At 41.3% G+C, this 21,949-nt stretch overlaps 1 protein-coding gene across 3 annotated transcripts in view; it reads left to right on the plus strand.

The window, feature by feature from the left end:
- The window catches only part of LOC138976592 (uncharacterized protein C22orf15-like), a 34,302-nt gene that overhangs the window by 9,042 nt on the left and 3,311 nt on the right, over positions 1 to 21,949 (plus strand). Inside the window, exons 2-6 of one of the 3 annotated variants that reach the window (XM_070349442.1) lie at positions 655 to 703; positions 1,950 to 2,647; positions 16,182 to 16,268; positions 16,630 to 16,746; positions 18,233 to 18,307. In XM_070349442.1, coding sequence (XP_070205543.1) covers positions 2,593 to 2,647; positions 16,182 to 16,268; positions 16,630 to 16,746; positions 18,233 to 18,307 — 334 coding nt within the window. In that variant the 5' untranslated portion in view covers positions 655 to 703; positions 1,950 to 2,592. The remainder of the gene's footprint in view (positions 1 to 654; positions 704 to 1,949; positions 2,648 to 16,181; positions 16,269 to 16,629; positions 16,747 to 18,232; positions 18,308 to 21,949) is intronic. The other 2 variants (XM_070349444.1, XM_070349443.1) reach the window with 2 other exon arrangements.

The raw sequence follows: 21,949 nt of genomic DNA on the forward strand, positions 1-21,949 counted from the left end.
TCTCCTAATAGGAAGGTCGTGAGTTCGAATCTCGGCCGCGGCCGCCTGGTGGGTTAAGGGTGGAGATTTTTCTGATATCCCAGGTCAACTTATGTGCAGACCTGCTAGTGCCTTATCCGTCCTTCGTGTGTACATTATACCAAGTGCGCACGGAAAAGATCCAGTAATCTATGTTAAAGTTCGGTGGGTTATAGAAACACGAAATTCCCAGCATGCTTCCCCCGAAAGCGGCGTATGGCTTCCTGAATGGCGGGGTAAAAACGGTCATACACGTAAAAACCCACTTATGCAAAAACACGAGTGTACGTGGGAGTTTCAGCCCATGAACGAAGAAGAAGAAGAGGACCGCGGTAGTTAGATATTGGGCGGATCCAATCTACCATGAAGTCATAATGTTTCCTCAGAGGATTTTTCAAGGTGGAAGCAGTGTCAGTGACACCTGGTGGTCAACAACCTTTCCAAATAGTTTCTTTGTGATTTGAATAGCCAAGCATACAACAGGCGTGTAAATCATTTGTTTTCCTTTTTCTGAACTGTTAATATCTTAAGGTTATTAACCTACATTAAGCCTCCGAACTTCTGAGGAATTAATCGGTTTGGGTAAGAGCGATGATTTAAAAAAAAATCTAATTGTCACATATCCCTCTCTTTCAGGTCTCTGATACTGCAGGGAAATTGTTTTGGGATCATCTCGCAAGAAAAGGTGCCTGAAGATGTTCCATAGTGTACCTTTGCTGGCAGAAAGAAAGTGATCAACACTATTTATTTTAAGCAGAAGCCTATCATAATATAGTATGATAGACATCTGTTTCAAGACAATCAATAGTTCAAGCTTTGTACCCAAATTCAGGAACGTATCAGTGCATGTTTGCCCGAAATAGCCGTCGACTGATTATATATGCCAAATTTTTGCTGCCAACACAGGAAGTCTGAAACTGCTGCCAGATTTCTTTCACGAATGTCACCGTGACCGTTACTGCCAAACTCTTGAAGAGTTCCAGACAGCTTTAAAGGAAAGTTTCCTGTTGTGTTTTTGTTTGACGATCGATTCAAATCAACGTGACTAAGTTACAAACGCCCAATCTCCGGATTGAGGACATTGCTGTGGAGTCCAGTAGAGGTTGAAGTGCAGCCATCGTGACCTACCTCTAAATATACAGCTAATTCTGTCCTCAGCAACGGCTGTCGTGACGGGCCGTTAAGCCCTTAATATATACGCGTGGTTCCCTTAAAGGCATATGTACGCGCTCCCGTGTTTACAAAGTGTAGTTTGCCCATAATCGATGTCAAACGCACCATAAGACCATGTAATGACGATATGTCGCCATGCGCGGACCATATACATGCATTACAGCTTGTTTTAGAGTCTCAAAAACTTTGGATGTAAACAAAGACGCGGAGTTATTTCCCTTGCGTCAACGCTACCTCTGTTGGCAAATCTATAAATAGGACGATCCAGATCAAAATGAAAATTAACATATCTCAACATTGAAGGGGTCCTAGACCACAATATTTTGCAGGGAACTTAATTTAGCATGTCTCCAGCTGTTGGTAAAGCAATTAGCGTGTATAGTCATCGAGTACATATGGCTTTAATATATACGCGTGGTTCTTTGTGAGGGAACTGAAAGGAAGGATCAGTGTTGTTCTTTGAGTGCCTTGAGCACAAGCCTAAGCTTGGGGCAAACCACGGAAGAGTCAGGCAGTGTGAGTTAAAAAGCGTGATGATAGGGTGTGACTGTGATTTATAACGCAGAACACTGATCAGCTGTCAAGGTGATACCGAGAGACATGATCAAACCTAGTGTTTCCACTGGAACTCAACTAGCTCGTCTCAACACTTTGTTGAATATTTGGAACCAGGACTAGTGACAATACCCTGTGTCTCAGATATCGAGATAAATTTTTTGACACAAGAACGGATAACAGAATACAGCTCTTTCGTGCAGCGATAACTACATGAATACAATTCGTCTCTGGAAAGAAGGGAGGAAGTGTGAAAGAACTGAGCGCACTGAACCGGCAAAACTTCTGTGTTCAATACATACTGCTACCGGGAATAAGACGAAAACTGCCAGGCGGATTCATTGTGTTCGACGACGCTCACAGCGGTGGCGGCAAGATAAATGACAACCTGTGCCCACCCTCGCGACTAAATTCATCCAAGGGAGTTAACCCGTGTGTGACGACCAAGAGGGTCAAACATAAATGTTTTATGACACTATGATTTGGCACCACCCACATTGTGTATGGTGGAAGATCTCTGCTTTTGTGAAACATCGTGTGTAATTGGTAAAGACTGTTGTGAAGGTCCAGGTCTGCTCGGATAAATTGCGTCAACCTGGTGGAAATATAAACTATAGAGATAAAGTTGTGAAGTTCACAGCCAGTTCTGAGAGATTGGGTTTGGCGGAGAAAGTTGTGAAGTTACAATTTGCTTACAGATTGTGCTGCTTTGGTGGGACTACGTACCGAGCTTGTCAAGTTCAAACTCCATTCCAATTCCAGCCAAAGACTAGGAAGGAGAAAGCAACTATTGGAACAGATTCGTCTCCAAAGTTGAAGAGTTTCACAAGGGGAGAGAAATTCGTTATGACATTGAACATGGATCCATCATCTCAATCTTTCATTATCGTGAAGTATGGCGGTGAGTTATTTGTCTTTTTCTCCCTATTTTAGTTTGTTTGTGTGTTTGTCCATCCCTGTCGGTTGGTGATCTGTCTGTCTGTCTATCTGTACCGTACTCTATAAGGCAAAAAAAAAAGAGGTCTGTTTACGGTAACATAGGCCAAAAAATAGGGTCGGTAGGTCGGGATTTTTTTTTTCTCCAAAAAAACATATTTGGCTCACGAAGTGTAGCCTATGCGATCGTAACTTTGTCTGTCTGTGCGTTTGTGCGTTTGTGCGTGTGTGTGTGTGTTTGTGCGTGTGTATGTCTGTGGTAGAAACTTTAACATTTCCGAGTCTATGTGTGAGTGGTTATCCAAGACTATGGATAAAGCTCGCATAAGATTACGTCACGGTCAAAAGTGTTTGACGTCAATTAATGCATCATGACGGCATTCCTCCCTGTAGTCTTTCTCTCTCGCGTGGTGTGTGTGGTCTCGGTCATTGTTATTTTGAGCGGGCCGAGACTATTTGGCAGTCGTGTCCCTGAAAGTAGGCTACATGCAGACAGACAGATCTAGATCTAGTGTCTCTCTTTCTTGCACAGTGTCACCTAAGCTTACTGTGTGTGTGGGTGTGTATGTGTGACGGAGTGATTGAGTTTGTGTTACTGTTTGTCTATTTCTTACGTGAGCCTTGAAGGCTTCGCCTCTTGTTTTACGTTATTTTGCCAAAACAACAAGATTTTTTTTTCCCCCCAAATGCCAAAAAAAAGTCTAGGGTCGCGCAAAAAAACTAGGGTCGGTCGGGTTACCGTAAACAGACCTATTTTTTTTTTGGCCTAATGTAAAACGTGTAGTGCATAGTGGTAACCTATCTGTTTTTCTAATGTGCAAGAGTCTTCAAAAGCAAATATTTTTTTCATTTTCATTACTTTATTGTCCCATCGCTGGGAAATTCGGGTCGCTTCCTCCCAGTGGAAAGCTAGCAGCAACGGAGTCGCGCTACCCAGGTGTCTGCGTGTTTAAGTGTATTCAGCCACCTGCACTTATGGCAGAATGACCAAGGTCTTTTACGTGCCATTGTGATGACACGGGGGTGGGACATGGCTTCGAACCTGCGACCTTCCGATCACAAGTCCAGTGCTCTACCAACTGAGCTACCGGGCTCTATATAAGGTTCTAAGCGAGATGCAATATTTACGGTGCCAACGTTTTACTCTTTTATCATTTTCACACAAAAACCAGTTGGAAGAACGTCCTTTCGTTTGGTTTCAAAAACACTGGACGTTGTCAAACCTTTTTTTTTTTAATCCTTTTATTTTACACAAGCGAGGAAATAAAAGAAAGAAACAAATGAACGCAGAAAAAAAGTAAAGCAAGAAATAATAAAGAAAAGAAAGAAAGGATGGACATCAATCAATCAATCAATCAATCAATCAATCAATCAATATGAGGCTTATATCGCGCGTATTCCGTGGGTACAGTTCTAAGCGCAGGGATTTATTTTTTTATTTTATTTTTTTATTTTATTTTTATTTTATGCAATTTATATCGTGCACATATTCAAGGCGCAGGGATTTATTTATGCCGTGTGAGATGGAATTTTTTTTTACACAATACATTATTACGCATTCACATCGGCCAGCAGATCGCAGCCATTTCGGCGCATATCCTACTTTTCACGGCCTATTATTCCAAGTCACACGGGTATTTTGGTGGACATTTCTATCTATGCCTATACAATTTTGCCAGGAAAGACCCTTTTGTCAATCGTGGGATCTTTAACGTGCACACCCCAATGTAGTGTACACGAAGGGACCTCGGTTTTTCGTCTCATCCGAAAGACTAGCACTTGAACCCACCACCTAGGTTAGGAAAGGGGGGAGAAAATTGCTAACGCCCTGACCCAGGGTCGAACTCGCAACCTCTCGCTTCCGAGCGCAAGTGCGTTACCACTCGGCCACCCAGTCGTTACCACTCGGCCACCCAGTCGTTACCACTCGGCCACCCACACAGACAATCAAATCAAGTAATCCACGAAACCGAAAAAGTAGAAAGAAAGAAAGAAGAACAGAAACACAGAAACAAATAAAGAACGAGAAAAAGACAGAAGGAAATGAAGTAAATGAAAGAAAGAAAGTAACTTAATAAGTATGTAAAAAAAGAAAGAAAGAAAGAACAAAAACAACAATGAAAAAACGAAATAAAGCAAGAAAAAGAGAAAAAAGAAAAAAGAAAAAAAGTAAGTAAGAAAGAAAACGTTAAACAAATCTAGAATATAAATCATGAGATACATAAGACACGAAAACAATCGAACCGAAACAGATTGCTCAAAGATTGGAACCGAGAGAGACTCTTAGATCGGTAGCCTCAACCAACCTTACGTGTATATGATACACACTTTAGCATGGACCCGCAATAACTTACACGGGTGGAGCAATATTAGTGTTAGAGTCGCCACGACATAATAACTCCTTATCGCGCCTGATTAGTTTCTTCTCGCAGTGGACTGAACAAAATCAATGCTAGGAAAAACAGGACAGTGATTCCTCTGTGCCAGTGCCAAAAAAGACCGAGGGTAATGCCGACCTTAAACCCCGTATTAGATTTCACAGTTTCGCGCTGCTGTCAATAGGTGTTTTTAATATATATATATAAGGCCTAAAAAAAATAGATGTGGTTACGGTAACCCGACCTACCCTATTTTTAGGGGCCGACCCTATAACTTTTTATTACATTTGTCAAAAAAACAAAAACAAAAAAAAACCGAGTGCTGAAAACGCAATGAAAGCGAAATCGCTCGAGTCGCACACTTATTTCCCTGTCAAGTAGGTTTAATTTGTACACATTAGAAAAAAAAGTAAAAAAAAAAAAAAGATTTCCTACCTTCCTACCCTATTTTATTTGGCTATGTTACCGTAACCACACCTATTTTTTTTTGTGCCTAACATAAACAACATTACAGATATACACATGCATACATATTTACATACAGTCGACACACATGTCTACGGATGAAGGTTTGGCTGTCAGTATATTTTTATTTCGTATTAAATGCTAAAAAAAAAAAGGTACTGAAAAGGGTTCTTTAGCCAACAGTAATCTTTTTCATTATTCTTAAAGACATTATGATTCTTACTGTAAATCTCTGCGACAGGTTAAAGGGATATGTAAAGTGCTTTCGTTTCGTATTATATGGTTTTCAAGTCAATACAACTTTATTATCTGAATGCAGAACATACAGGGGTTTCGATTCGTGTTATATGGTTTTCAATTCAATTATCTTAATTTAGAACATACAGACATGTGTCACATTTGTTTATGGTCCTTTAACAAAAGAAACACCACAAAAGCGTTCGCACATGCTCACGAATTTAGTCAATTGAAGCTCGGAGCAGAAACGTAGATCCCGTAAATGTTCTGTTCCTTTCACTTCAATCCAGTGATTTCAAGAGACTTCAATATGGCAATCCGAATGGTGCAAATGTCCCTTTTAGCTCTTGATGTCTAAATAACACATTATTTAGCTAAATAACGCGTTATTTAGCTAAACAATGCTTTATTTAGCTATATCATGCATTATTTAGCTAAATAATGCATTGTTTAAATTAAACAATGCATTATTTACAGATACAGAAAAAAGAGAGCCCAAAGCACTAAATAATGCATTGTTTAGCATAAATAAGAGATTGTGTTTGTAAATAACTCATTATTTATAAATAATTACGCGTTTTCTCTAAACAATATATTATATGTAAATAAAGTGTTATTTAGATAAATAAAATATTATTTAGATAAATAAAATATTATTTAGATAAATAAAATATTATTTAGATAAATAAAATATTATATGTAAATAAAATATTATTTATCTAAATAAAATATTATTTAGATAAATAAAATATTATTTAGATAAATAATTTATTATTTAGATAAATAATTTATTATTTAGATAAATAATTTATTATTTAGATAAATAATTTATTATTTACTGTTTTTGCCTTGAAATAGTATTATTACGCTAAATAATGCTTTATATAGCTATATAATAGGTTTCCGCTATATAATTCATGATTTGGTAAATAATACATTATATACCGTAAACAATTCATTGTTTAGCGCATCGCGAAGCCGTTTTTTCTCTTGTTGTTTTTTTCCACGTGTTTCCGTGGATCCGAGAGAGCGCTGTTGATTCTCCACTGTCTTGGCAAACCCAGTATCCGGTACTCCACATCCGGTTCCGCCAAGGGACTGGGTGGCCGAGTGGTAACGCACTTGCGCTCGGAAGCGAGAGGTTGCGTGTTCAGGCCTGGGTCAGGCCGCAATTTTCTCCCCCCTTTCCTAACCTAGATGGTGGGTTCAAGTGCTAGTCTTTCGGATGAGACGAAAAACCGAGGTCCCTTCGTGTACACTACATTGGGGTGTGCACGTTAAAGATCCCACGATTGACAAAAGGGTCTTTCCTGGCAAAATTGTATAGGCATAGATAAAAATGTCCATCAAATACCCGTGGGACTTGGAATAAAGTTAAAAAAAAAATTCCATCTCACACGGCATTAAGTCTCAGGAAACATGAATACACGCATGCAGGAAAAAAAATATATGGGTAGCGCCGTGTGTATGGCAGCTCGCTTTCCCCGGGGAGAAAGCAGCCCGAATTTCCATGAGGGTAACCTCACTGGACTGTAAATCTTATCCAATCCAATCCAATCCAATCCAATCCAATCCAAATGTAATCAAGATGGCTACACAAGCACAAGGGAACGTTCCCGCTGAATTGATCAGAACTCTAACTACAGCGGTTGTCCAGGAACTGGCACTGCAAAGGGTTCGTATTTTAAAGTTTTATGGGGGAACATCTTTTACATCTGGACATGGAGAATGAACGACTGCGAACTAAATTGCTGCTGTTGTACCATCAGTTGAAGTTAGCCACCTGACAAGAAGATGGTCGGAAGCGAAGCGGATGTAGCTTTAGTACGCCGGGACATATGCTAGTTGTCTGATTGGTCAGTTTGAGAATCAACAGAGCTCTCGTGGATCCACGGAAACACGTGGTAAAAAACAACAAGAGAAATATCGGCTTCGATGCACTGCGCTAAACAATGAATATTGTTTACGGTAAATAATATTTTATTTACGGTATATAATGTATTATTTACCAAATCATGAATTATATAGCGGAAACCTATTATATAGCTATATAAAGCATTATTTAACGTAATAATACTATTTCAAGGCAAAAACAGTAAATAATAAATTATTTATCTAAATAATATTTTATTTATCTAAATAATATTTTATTTATCTAAATAATATTTTATTTACATACAATATTTTATTTATCCAAATAATATTTTATTTATATAAAAAATATTTTATTTATTTAAATAATATTTTATTTATCTAAATAACACTTTATTTACATATAATATATTGTTTAGAGAAAACGCGTAATTATTTATAAATAATGAGTTATTTACAGACACAATCTATTATTTATGCTAAACAATGCATTGTTTAGTGCTTTGTGATCTCTTTTTTGTGTATCTGTAAATAATGCATTGTTTAAGTTAAACAATGCATTATTTAGCTAAATAATGCATGATATAGTTAAATAAAGCATTGTTTAGCTAAATAACGCGTTATTTAGCTAAATAATGCGTTATTTAGACATCAAGAGCTAGAAGGGACATTTGCACCATTCGGATTGCCATACTTCAAAGGATCATACGAGTAGGTTTTCTTTGTATTCTTATTTTCTGTGTTTGCTTGTGGTGACGATAACATGGGTGGGCCCCGCACATTCCCGAGAACACTATTGTATTGTGTATTCAAACACGAGAGCCCTTGAACATGTAATTTTCAATGCCATTAAAAATGGACGGGGTGGTACATGGTGGTGGAGGGGGTGTAGGGTAGAAGAGAGAGAAGGGGTAGGGCAAGGGAGCCAAAGTGGTGGTGGGGGGGGGGGGGGGGGGGGGGGGGAACGAAACACACACCAAGACTTCTGACGAATAAGGAGATTTATTCGGTTTTATTGGAACTCAGAAACCAAAGAAAGAAATACATTTAAAAAGAAAAAAGACAAGAAAAAAAAAGACTGGCACATAGACAGAGGGAAGAAAAAGAAGGAAGAACGAATCGGAAGAAGGACAAATAGACAGACAGAAGGACAAATAGACAGACAGAAGGACATTCATGCCACTCCTCTTCCCCCCTCCACCCCCCAAAAAGAAGCCCAAAACGTTAAAAAAAAAATACACACGAACAAAACATCTAAGACAAACTAAAATCAGGTTAGGATAGACGGGCGCAGTGGCGTGGTGGTAAGACGTCGGCCTTCTAATCGGGAGGTCGTGAGTTCGAATCCCGGTCGCTGCCGCCTGGTGGGTTAAGAGTGGATATTTTTCCGATCTCCCAGGTCAACTTATGTGCAGACCTGCTAGTGACTTAACCCCCTTCGTGTGTACACGCAAGCACAAGAAAAGAACCCCCCGCGGGTTAGGGGGAAGAATTTACCCGATGCTCCCCAGCATGTCGTAAGAGGCGACTAACGGATTCTGTTTCTCCTTTTACCCTTGTTAAGTGTTTCTTGTATAGAATATAGTCAATGTTTGTAAAGATTTTAGTCAAGCAGTATGTAAGAAATGTTATTAAGTCCTTTGTACTGGAAACTTGCATTCTCCCAGTAAGGTCATATATTGTACTACGTTGCAAGCCCCTGGAGCAATTTTTTGATTAGTGCTTTTGTAAACAAGAAACAATTAACAAGTGGCTCTATCCCCCCCCCCCCCCCCCCCCCCCCCCCCCTTTCCCCGTCGCGATATAACCTTGAAAACGACGTTAAACACCAAATAAAGAAAGACAAGAAAAGATCCTGTAATCCATGTCAGAGTTCGGTGGGTTATGGAAACACGAAAATACCCAGCATGCCTACTCAACGAAAGCGGAGTGAAGCTGACTATGCTCTCAGAGTATAGTGTGGGGAACCCAAATGGACAAAACGAGCTCACACGTAACCAGACAATTCTGGAACGCTGAAGAAGAAGAGGGTTAGGAGACACAGATTACCCCCTCCCCCGTCCCCTCCCCCGTCCCCTCCCCCTCCCCATTTACCCATTCCTAACTGGTATTCGTATTTCTGCCCCTGACAATATCATGTCGCCACCCCCCTCCACCCACCGCACCCACCCCACAGCACACACAAACAGTCTGTGTTGTGTCGAAACAGAATTAGAAAAGTGTGGGCTCCGTAACAAAGCACACATGAGATATTTGAACTCCAAGGTTCCGTTCGTGGCCAGGAACTTGGCAGTGGTAATCACATTAATAACATTGTTGACTTTTGTGATTATAACGGTAAGGATATTGTGATCATGGAAAAAAAGTCTTTTCAAAGAACGCAGGTCGCGATTGCAAGGTCAATGTATGTTAACAGTAGAGTGGTGGTCAGTTTCTTCACCTGTAATTTAAACTGCTGCTAATTAATGTGAACGAAGGAAAATACCTGAAGGCTAACATCGGGGAGAGCACACTGACTGAGAGAAAGACTGACAGACAGACAGACAGACAGATAGACAAACAGACACAGACAGACAGACGGACAGATGGTCTGGTCTCACATCAGGACTGTCTCTTTCTTTTCACCATGCAACACAAACACACTCACACACACACACACACACACACACACACACACACACACACACGCGCGCGCGCGCATGCACGCACGTACGCACACACACACACACACACAGACACACTCTCTCTCTCACTCCTCTACAACCACCCCCTATCGTACCCCCACCTCCCTCATCCCCAATTACCACCCACACCTTCCCCACCTTTAACGTCGAACGAAACACCAGAAGAAAACCCAAAGTCTCCTAAACGTCCCTAAAGGCATGTCAGCAACACACTTCACACGAAGGACAGGGAGCGATTCGAGACACTTGGCTAAGAATTAAGGGTTGTTTGCATTCCACTCTACACCCGACTGCAACAACCAGCACGACCTGCTGGTGCGAGAGCTATACTAACCTTTCATACCTTTAGTGAAGATATAATAGCTCCTTTGTCACCCTTAGTACAGACATATTAAGCCCTATATATATATGCCTCACCAACAAACTGCTACGAAAAGTACGAGTTCACCCAACAGTAACCTTTGTCATCCTCACTGTCAATCTCTCCGACACGTTAAAGGATTATGACACACACACACACACGCACACACACGCGCGCGCGCACGCACGCACGCACGCACACACACACACGCGCGCGCACGCGCGCGCACGCACGCACGCATGCGGCACGCACGCACGCCACACACACACACACACACACACACACATACCACACACACACATACGCACACAGCCCTACAGTCTAAATTGAAGTTTTCCGGCCACTTTTGAACACACTTTCTGTAACCAGTTTAGAACACAGTGTGACATATAGTACATGGTTCTACTTGAAAAAATAGCACGCATGGTAAACACAGTTTAGAGTGCACAAGGTACGAGAATCGGACTCCTGACTTTGAGTACTACAGTGGTAGCTGTGATGCGAGGCCCCTCCTATTAGAGAACAGCTCCAAATGACCAAGGCCTTCTTCTGTTGTCCCCTTGTCTTTTATCTGGACTAAAATATACTCGTCATGAAAGGTAACCTGCAAGGTAGTAGGGACACGTTTGGCTGCTCCGCAGGGCGTCCTTTCATCGCAGGTATCACCCTGGTACCATGAAACAGCACAACTTTTGTTAGAGTACTTTCAAGCTTTCAGGGTGAAAGAGATTTATCTCTGCGTTAAACTGCTGTTACCTGCTAGAAAAATACTGAAATCCAGTCTGTGGCATCGAATAATAAGTGCGTTTGTTCATCAGACAATACCCATGAAATAGGATGTTGTTATATTTGTTAGCAAAGTATACCTACCTGGACAAAGCTCTCTAGTGTCTAGAACGATCAGTTATTTTATCAACAGTAAGTAAACTCCCAAAAACTTTTTTCTGTAAAGTTATTTGTGGTGGTGTTTGTGATTTTCTTCAATGTTTCTGTCCAAAAGCCAAATTGCAGCTTTAAGGGTTCAAAGAAGTAGTTTCACAACACGTAGCTCCACAATAAAGTTTTCCAATGGCGTGCGAAACCATTTTGTATTCCGACATTAAACTCAGTGCCATTGGATACAGTTTATCAGCGAGAAAAGCCCATTAAAACCCATTGTTGAGGGCCCCAAAGGGGGGGTATCATCACGATCACGGGAAGGGAAATTTTAGCTTTCACGATCACAGTTACCTTGATTTTTGTTTTCACGATCACGAACACCAGTGGCAAATCACGGTCACGATAAAAGTTGCATGTACAGAAAGCACGTGTTAAAGTAAACACAACCACACAGTAATTCGCTCCTCTGGATCTATTGTTTATTCAACACAAAGTGAGAACTGTTGCACTTTTTTATTATTATTTTTTTAATTCTCTTTCATACACACATAGAAATACATATCATAATTTGTAATCCGTAACAAGAATGTTGTTTTCATTGGTTTTTTTCTCTCTCTCTCTCTCTCTCTCTCTCTCTCTCTCTCTCTCTCTCTCTCTCTCTCTCTCTCTCTCTCTCTCTCTCTCTCTCTCTCTCTCTCTCTCTCTCTCTCTACACTCATACACATTCAACCCCCACACCCTCACTCACACACATGAATATATACTTGCACAATTTCACATTTCCAGAGCTAAATCTTGTAAACCCATTTTCTCAAAAACTATTGGGTGGATTGAAATTAAAGTACGTGTATGTGTGATGGGTTCTTTATTTTCAACTTTGCCATACAATTTGAGGTACACCATCGCCTGGTTTCATGGTCTTGAAAAACAAACAGGAATGCTACAAGCCAAAAATGGTTTTACCTGAGCCTGCAAAGCAGGCGAGCCATCTAGGGGGGTCCGGGGGCATGCCCCCCCGGATTTTTTTTTCAAAAAACGGTTAAAATCTGTGCAGTCTGGTGCATTCTGGGCATCATTTTCAGGGCTGTAATAGTGTTGTGATCTTGTTAAAAATCCCATTTTAGCCTCCCCCCACCACCATTCAACACACCTCCAAACTGGTGAAAACAACACTACTGTGCGCTGGCTTCATTGAGACCGGCGCCCGGTCGCGTTGTGCGATATTCACACGGATCGTTTTTGCGGAAATTTTTCAACTTCACCGGAATAAATTTGACTTTACCGGATTTTGAAAACGGCTTTATCGGATTTCCGGCAATTACCGGAAAAGTAGCATGCCTGACAAAATCCCCAACGAAAAATGTATGTTGAAAATAAAATGCTTTGCAATAATGCCCATCACGATCACGAAAACAAATGACGATCACGATCACGAGACTTGATTTTTTTGTCATCACGGATCACGGGCAAAGTCCCATCACGATCACAGAAATGGAAATTTCGGCAATCACGGTCACAGAAAGGTAAAAAAACGCCAATCACGATCACGATTTTAAACCCTTTGGGGCCCTCATTGTTGTACACAGCACTCTGCGGTCACAGGTTTGTTTTTTTCAATTCTCTATCACTTCTCCCAGCACCCTCACTACACCATTATTCCAACACATAACTCAGTGTTTGGATACTGTTTATCGGCGAGAAAAGCCCATTAAAACAATTTGCTGGTCCATTAAATCCCTGCCCATTAAAACCCACTGTTGTACACAGCACTGTGCGGTCACAGGTTGTTTTTTTTTCAATTCTCTATCACTTCTCCCAGCACCCTCACTACACCATTATTCCAACACATAACTCAGTGTTTGGATACTGTTTATCGGCGAGAAAAGCCCATTAAAACCCACTGTTGTACACAGCACCCTGCAGTCACAGTTTTTTTCCATTCTCTACCAGTTCTCCCACCACCCTCACAAATGACGTTGCACAGTGCGTTGGTACCTTTGTGACAACTAACAGCTGCTTGTATTTCGTAAAGTGGATTTATTATTGCCGTGATCGGAATCTCTGTAAGTGTAAAGATTACTTTGACGCGTCTCGGTATAAAACCCTGTTAACATGCTACTGCAGATATAGAGTCGCCTTGAAACTGCAAACGACTAAATTGATTTTATCGTGTATGAAAAAAAGTGGGTCACATGGCGTCCCGATGGCTCCGGGGTTGAATAAACCACGAGAACGGGTGTGCTGTTTTCGCGTGCTAAATAGCAATTTAAGTGATCTAAGTCATTTAATGTTGTGAAATGCTATTGTGATTGTGTTCCATAAGGTTACTATTGCCGTTTTAGTCAAAGATGTCATCGTTCTGTAAATCTCCTGTGAGGCGGAGTGGGGCTTTAAAGGGTCTCAGATGGACAAATGATATTGGCTGGTTGAGCAGGTGTGCCTGTATGATAATTATTATTCTTGAATTCATTATGTTAGTTTTGTAGTTGCTTATTTAATTAATTTGTTTGGTTGTTTGCCTTGCCGTCAGCTATATGAATTCTTTTTCCAACAATCAGCTGATGTCAGCTACCTAGAAAAGTTATAGCACTGTCATTATAGCACTGTCTCTAAGGAAGATTTAAGATCATCATAGCACTGTCTTTAATTTCTGAAATTAAATCTTGTTCATCAGCATATCCCTCTTGGAACCACTTGCTATAATTATGTTAAATCTTCCCTTGGGACAGTGCTATAATGATTTTAAATCTTCTCTAGTCCGTGGGACTAAATGGGGGCGCGTGTGTGCATGTCTGTCTGTCCGTCTCTCTGTCTGTCCGTCTGCAGGACAAGGCAAGAAAAGAAAGAAAGCCAGTTAAACATTATAAGACAGACAACCATACAGACAGGCTGCAATCTGAAAACATTGTCCCAAGGGAAGATTTAAGATAATTATAGCACTGTCACTAGGGAAGATTTAAGATCATTATAGCACTATCCCAAGGGAAGATTTAAGATCATAATAGCACTGTCCCAAGGGAAGATTTAAGATCATTATAGCACTGTCACTAGGGAAGATTTAAGATCATTATAGCACTGTCCCAAGGGAAGATTTAAGATCATAATAGCACTGTCCCAAGGGAAGATTTAAGATCCTAATAGCACTGTCCCAAGGGAAGATTTAAGATCATAATAGCACTGTCCAAAGGGAAGATTTAAGATCATTATAACACTGTCACTAGGGAAGATTTAAGATCATTATAGCACTGTCACTAGGGAAGATTTAAGATCATTATAGCACTGTCCCAAGGGAAGATTTAAGATCATTATAGCACTGTCACTAGGGAAGATTTAAGATCATTATAGCACTGTCCCAAGGGAAGATTATGATCACAATAGCACTGTCCAAAGGGAAGATTTAAAATCATAATAGCACTGTTCCAAGGGAAGATTTAAGATCATTATAGCACCGTCACTAGGGAAGATTTAAGATCATTATAGCACTGTCCCAAGGGAAGATTTAAGATCATTATAGCACTGTCACTAGGGAAGATTTAAGATCATTATAGCACTGTCTCAAGGGCAGGTTTAGGATCATTATAGCACTGTCACTAGGGAAGATTTAAGATCATTATAGCACTGTCCCAAGGGAAGATTTAAGATCATAATAGCACTGTCCAAAGGGAAGATTTAAGATCATTATAGCACTGTCACTAGGGAAGATTTAAGATCATTATAGCACTGTCCCAAGGGAAGATTTAAGATCATTATAGCACTGTCACTAGGGAAGATTTAAGATCATTATAGCACTGTCCCAAGGGAAGATTTAAGATCATTATAGCACTGTCACTAGGGAAGATTTGAGATCATTATAACACTGTCCAAAGGTAAGATTTAAGATCATAATAGCACTGTCCCAAGGGAAGATTTAAGATCATTATAGCACTGTCCCAAGGGAAGATTTAAGATCATTATAGCACTGTCACTAGGGAAGATTTGAGATCATTATAGCACGGTCCCAAGGGAAGATTTAAGATCATAATAGCACTGTCCCAAGGGAAGATTTAAGATCATAATAGCACTGTCCAAAGGGAAGATTTAAGATCATTATAGCACTGTCCCAAGGGAAGATTTAAGATCATTATAGCACTGTCACTAGGGAAGATTTAAGATCATTATAGCACTGTCCCAAGGGAAGATTTCAGATCATTATAGCACTTTCCCAAGGGAAGATTTAAGATCATTATAGCACTGTCCCAAGGGAAGATTTAAGATCATTATAGCACTGTCCCAAGGGAAGATTTAAGATCATTATAGCACTGTCCCAAGGGAAGATTTAAGATCATTATAGCACTGTCCCAAGGGAAGATTTAAGATCATTATAGCACTGTCCCAAGGGAAGATTTAAGATCATAATAGCACTGTCCCAAGGGAAGATTTAACATAATTAGAGCAAGTGGTTCCAAGAGGGATATGTGCTGATGAATAAGATTTACTTTTAGGAATTAAAGACTACGCTGGAGTGGGACTTGAAGGACCTGCGGATACATTGAACATTCTTTGGCAAAGGCTTTGCAAACCCGGCAGCTACATTCGTCCTGTTTATTTGCACATTTAGTTTCTGACCACTCTTTGTGATTTCAGACAATAAAGAAGCCATCTTCAACCCCTGGTGCTCCACGCACACACTGCTCGAGTGGATCCGGCGAAAATGCGACTGTGACGAAGATAGTGAGTACGAAGTTTTCATGACGTCATCGGTATGAAGTCAGTACGGTGCCTTCTGGTTTTGTTTCTGTGACGTCAGTGTCATGGTACAAATGAATATAAATGTGTCGAGTTTGTGTGTGATTTTGTCAAGGTTGTTTGCGCACGCGCGTGTGTGAGAGTGAGAGAGAGAGAGAGAGAGAGAGAGAGAGAGAGAGAGAGAGAGAGAGAGAGAGAGAGAGAGAGAGAGAGAGAGAGAGAGAGAGAGCAAGCAAACTAATATTTGTCTGTATTTTTCAGACATGTACAATGCCATGTTTTGTTTTGTCTAAAGTAAACGCTCCATTAACATACCTTTCTTGACTTATGATTCTGTATTTTTCAGTCATTCTGGATCTGGTCGACTTGGAAGGCCAAGTGAAGAATCTCCCCTCCAGCTCCGAAGAATACGCAAGTGATTACGTCACAGGAAGGGAAACCTACATATTGATACGGGTTGAAAGTAAGCTTGCACTTGACCCAAAGCACTAGTCTTATTTTTCTTGTTGACTTTGCTGTGGTTTTTTTAATAATAAAATATACTCACAACGAGTAACACAATTTACACTATAGTTATAAACTGTTAAAATGAACGAAATTAGCTGGGTCTCCATTCATTAATGTTATATGTCCTCACAACAGGTTTCGAATCTTAGTTACGCGTAGTTAAAGGCTTTTTGGCACGTAATATTTTATAATTCCCAACCAAAAATCTGATCACTGTATATTCAGGGAGAGGTTTCAAATCGGTGTTTAGGGGTATACAAGTATGTACACGTGTCGTGTGTAAAAGTTCCTCCGAAAGCGGCGTATGGCTGCCTAAATGGCGGGGTAAAAACGGTCATACACGTAAAATTCCACTCGTGCAAAAACACGAGTGTACGTGGGAGTTTCAGCCCACGAACGCAGAAGAAGAAGAAGAAGAAGAAGAAGAAGAAGTGTGTAAAAGTATTCAATTATTACAGAGGTCTAGGGAGCATTTGGTGTAGCCAAGACGTGCGTGTGTACGTGTAGATTTTGACGTCACCCGTTCGCGTGTCGATCCTGGCAAACGTGAGACGTAAAAGATGCATTTGATGACGTTAAACGTACACGTACAAGTTCTGTGGAAAACACTTGCTGGACCTCTCTGACTTTTCCTCTTTAAAGAGAAACGACAGCGACCAAACAAACTATGACGTTTCCTCTTGACCTTCTCGTCCAAAGAGAAATCAATGAGGTGAGAAGCGAAATAAAGTTCGCGAAGAAGACGTCATCTGGCGAATAATGGCGTCACGTAGCTGTCATTGCTGAATGACTCAAGATGAACCGACAAATGATTTCCAGTATGAAGTTTTGTCTCGGCGACTTTCTCATATCAGCAGTAGAAAACGACTCCTAAATTATGGTCACCGCCAGGCTGTGCATGTATCGGTATCGCATGGAACTGGGTGGCCGAGTGGTAACGCACTTGCGCTCGGAATCGAGAGGTTGCGTGTTCGACCCTGGGTCAGGCCGCAATTTTCTCCCCCCTTTCCTAACCTAGGTGGTGGGTTCAAGTGCTAGTCTTTCGGATGAGACGAAAAACCGAGGTCCCTTCGTGTACACTACATTGGGGTGTGCACGTTAAAGATCCCACGATTGACAAAAGGGTCTTTCCTGGCAAAATTGTATAGGCATAGATAAAAATGTCCACCAAATACCCGTTTGACTTGGAATAAAGGCCGTGAAAGGTGAATGCTCGCCTAATAGGCTACTGAGCTTTACTGGCCGATGTGAATGCGTTATATATTGTGTGTAAAAAAGTCTGTTTGTCTGTCTGTCTGTGAAAAATTCCATTTTAAACGGCAGAAATTAATATGTAAGCGCCTAGGGCTATATCTAGATTAGGCGCATAAAAATGATCACAATAATAATAATAATAATAATAATAATAATAATAATGTTCTTAACTTTTATCTATATTGCAGAGCAAGGGGAAAACGGACCTAACCGCTACGTGTCACTGCTCAACAACCTTGATGAGTACAGTCCCGATCTCATGGGTAAGTGTTTCTTTCTTTATTTGGTGTTTAACGTCGTTTTCAACCACGAAGGTTATATCGCGACGCGATGGGTAAGTGTGTTTCTACACTACCCGTCATAAAAAAAAGTAGTCAGATACATATAGCTGTAGATCTTTGTGATGCGGCCAGTTATGTTAAAACCAAGTATATTGCCAGAAAAGTAATTCATTCCCCTACCGTATGAAATAAAGAGTTTCATTTTTCATGAATTAGTGTTAACCCAGCTAGCAAGCTTTCGTCGGCCGACTGACGATTTCAGTCGGGTGACGTCGTCAAATGTCGTGTGTCGACGTCCGTTGTCGCGCCGATATAGTTTGCCTGTGTGTAAAACTCGGCAAATGTACGTAATAAACCCCGACATCGGCCCGACGCAATGTTGCTGTCGATAAAAATATGCAGAGTTACGGGAGATAACAACTTGAATTTATTATCATTATTTTAACATTTGTTACGTCCCCTGTTCAAGCGTCGGGAACGGCGTGACATGACTCTGCAAATGCGAAACTAAATTATTCATATTTGTTGACTTTTTCACATAGGAGTAGGATAATTAATTGTAAGTTTTGTTTGTATATTTGCAATCAAATACAGCATGAGCTCAAACCATGAGTTTTACATTTTAAAAATACGCCATCATATATACTTGAAATACTCTTATAGCTTTCCTTACGTTACAAACACGATTGAGTGTGAACATGGCCGGCTAGCTGCTACTTTCCCGCGTGAGCGAAGTTTATTTGTTTTCTTAGTTCAAGTTAATATCGAAAGAAGAGACATTCTTGCGAATGTTGTACAGCACATTGATGATATGTTATCCGAGACGAATGTCGCCTCGGGATCTCAATCTGAGTGCTGGTCCCAGTGCCACGTGGTGGCGGTGATAGTTGACAAGTTAAAATTGTGTAGCCAAGGACGGATGGAAACCTACAGGTGTGTTCAAGCTGTTAACGTCAACTCGAGGTCAACCGACGGATCCAGCGAGTAAGTGATTTTGGTTTTTCTTGCTTTAATGTTAGTTTTGCTGTTATACAGTGGGGGGGGGGGGGGGGGGGAGTACATACTGCTGTATCTGTATATGTAGATGTAGGTGTTTTGTCCTGTTACAGTGGGGGGGGGGGGGGGGTGGAGTACATACTCATGATACTGCTGAATCTGTACCTGTAAGTGTGGTTTGCACTGTTACACTTGGGGGGTGGGGTGTATGTATACTGATGTATCTGTAGCTGTAGGTGTGTGTATTGCATTGTAACACTTGGGGGGGGGGGGGGGTACCTACTGATCTATCTGTAGCTGGTGGTGTGTTTTGCACTGATGTACACTTGGGGGGGGGGGGGTGTACATACTGCTGAATCTGTAGCTGTAGGTGTGTTTTGCACAGTAACACTGGGGAGGGGGGGGGGGGGTGTACATACTGCTGAATCTGTAGCTGGAGGTGTGTTTTGTACTGTTACACTTGGGGGGGGGGGGGGGGCGGTTGTACATACTGATGTATCTGTAGCTGTAGGTGTGTTATGTACTGTTACAGTAGGGGGGGAGGGGGGGTTGAACATACTGCTGTATATGTAGCTGTAGGTGTGTATTTGCACACAGGGGGGGGGGGGGGGGTTGAACATACTGCTGTATCTGTAACTCTAAGTGTGTTTTACACTCTACACGGGGGAAGGCGGTGGAGTGTTGTACATACTGCTGTAGGGAAGTTTTGTACTGTTACATTGGTGGCAGCGGGGGGAGGGGGGGTGTACATAATTCTGAATCTGTAGCTGTAAATGAGTTCTGTACTGTTGCAGTGGGGGGGGGGGGGGGGGTTGTACATACTGCTGTATCTCATAATCTGTAGCTGTAGGTGTGTTTTGCACTGTTACACGGGGGGGGGGGGGGGGGGGGAGGGGGGTTGAACACACTGCTGTATCTGTAGCAGTAGGTGCGATTTGAGCTGTTACAGTTGGGAGGGGGGGGGGGGGGTGTACATACTGCTGTAGCTGTAGGTGTTTTTTACACTGTTACACTTGGATTGGGGGAGGGTTGTACACACTGCTGTATCTGTAGGTTTGTTTTCCACTGTAACACTGGGGGGAGGGGGGGGGGGTTGTACTGCTGTAGCTGTAAGTGAATTTTGCACTGTTACATTTGGGGGGGGGGGGGTACATACTGCTGTATCTGTAGCTGCATGATATACTGCTGTAGCTGTACGGGGAGGGGGGGTACATACTGCTGTAGCTGTTAGTGATTTTTGACTCACATGCGAAGCAAAAGTGAGTCTATGTACTCACCCGAGTCGTCCGTCCGGACGTCCGGAAAACTTTAACGTTGGATATTTCTTGGACACTATTCAGTCTATCAGTACCAAATTTGGCAAGATGGTGTATGATGACAAGGCCCCAAAAAACATACATAGCATCTTGACCTTGCTTCAAGGTCAAGGTCGCAGGGGCCATAAATGTGTTCTAAAAAACAGCTATTTTTCACATTTTGAGATTGAATACCTCACCTATATATGATATATAGGGCAAAGTAAGCCCCATCTTTTGATACCAGTTTGGTTTACCTTGCTTCAAGGTCAAGGTCACAGGAGCTCTTCAAAGTTGGATTGTATACATATTTTGAAGTGACCTTGACCCTGAACTATGGAAGATAACTGTTTCAAACTTAAAAATTATGTGTGGCACATGTTATGCTTTCATCATGAGACACATTTGGTCACATATGATCAAGGTCAAGGTCACTTTGACCCTTATGAAATGTGACCAAAATAAGGTAGTGAACCACTAAAAGTGACCATATCTCATGGTAGAAAGAGCCAATAAGCACCATTGTACTTCCTATGTCTTGAATTAACAGCTTTGGGTTGCATGACCTTGGATGACCTTGACCTTGGGTCAAGGTCACATGTATTTTGGTAGAAAAAATGTGTAAAGCAGTTCTTAGTATATGATGTCATTGCTAGGTTTAGTTGTTTGACCTTGACCCTGAAGGCCAAGGTCATGTAAAGGTCAAGCATGTGAGTCGTATGGGCTTTGCCCTTCTTGTTTATACTGCTGTAGCTGTACGGGGAGGGGGGGTATACTGCTGTAGCTGTTACAACTTAGTGATTTTTGCACTGTTACAGGGGGGGGGGGGGGGGGGGGTGGTGGAGTACATACTGCTGAATCTGTAGCTGTAAGTGTGGTTTGCACTGTTACACTTGGGGGGTGGGGTGTACATACTGATGTATCTGTAGCTGTAGGTATTGCATTGTAACACTTGGGAGGGGGGGGGGGGGGGTACATACTGATCTATCTGTAGCTGTAGGCGTGTTTTGTACTGTTACACTTGGGGGGGGGGGCGGTTTGTACATACTGATGTAGCTGTAGGTGTGTTAGGCCTAAAACAAAAATAGGTGTGGTTACGGTAACCCGACCTACCCTATTTTTAGGGGCCGATCCTATAACTTTTTATTACATTTGTCAACAAAAAAAAACAAACAAAAAAAACGAGTGCAAAAAACGCAATGAAAGCGAAAGCGCCCGTGTCGCACACTTATTTCCCTGTCAAGTAGGTTTAATTTGTACACATTAGAAAAAAAAGTAAAAAAAAAAAAAAAGTGATTGCCTACCTACCTACCCTATTTTTTTTGGCTATGTT

This window comes from Littorina saxatilis, linkage group LG9, assembly GCF_037325665.1.
Source record: "Littorina saxatilis isolate snail1 linkage group LG9, US_GU_Lsax_2.0, whole genome shotgun sequence".
NCBI lineage: Eukaryota > Metazoa > Mollusca > Gastropoda > Littorinimorpha > Littorinidae > Littorina > Littorina saxatilis.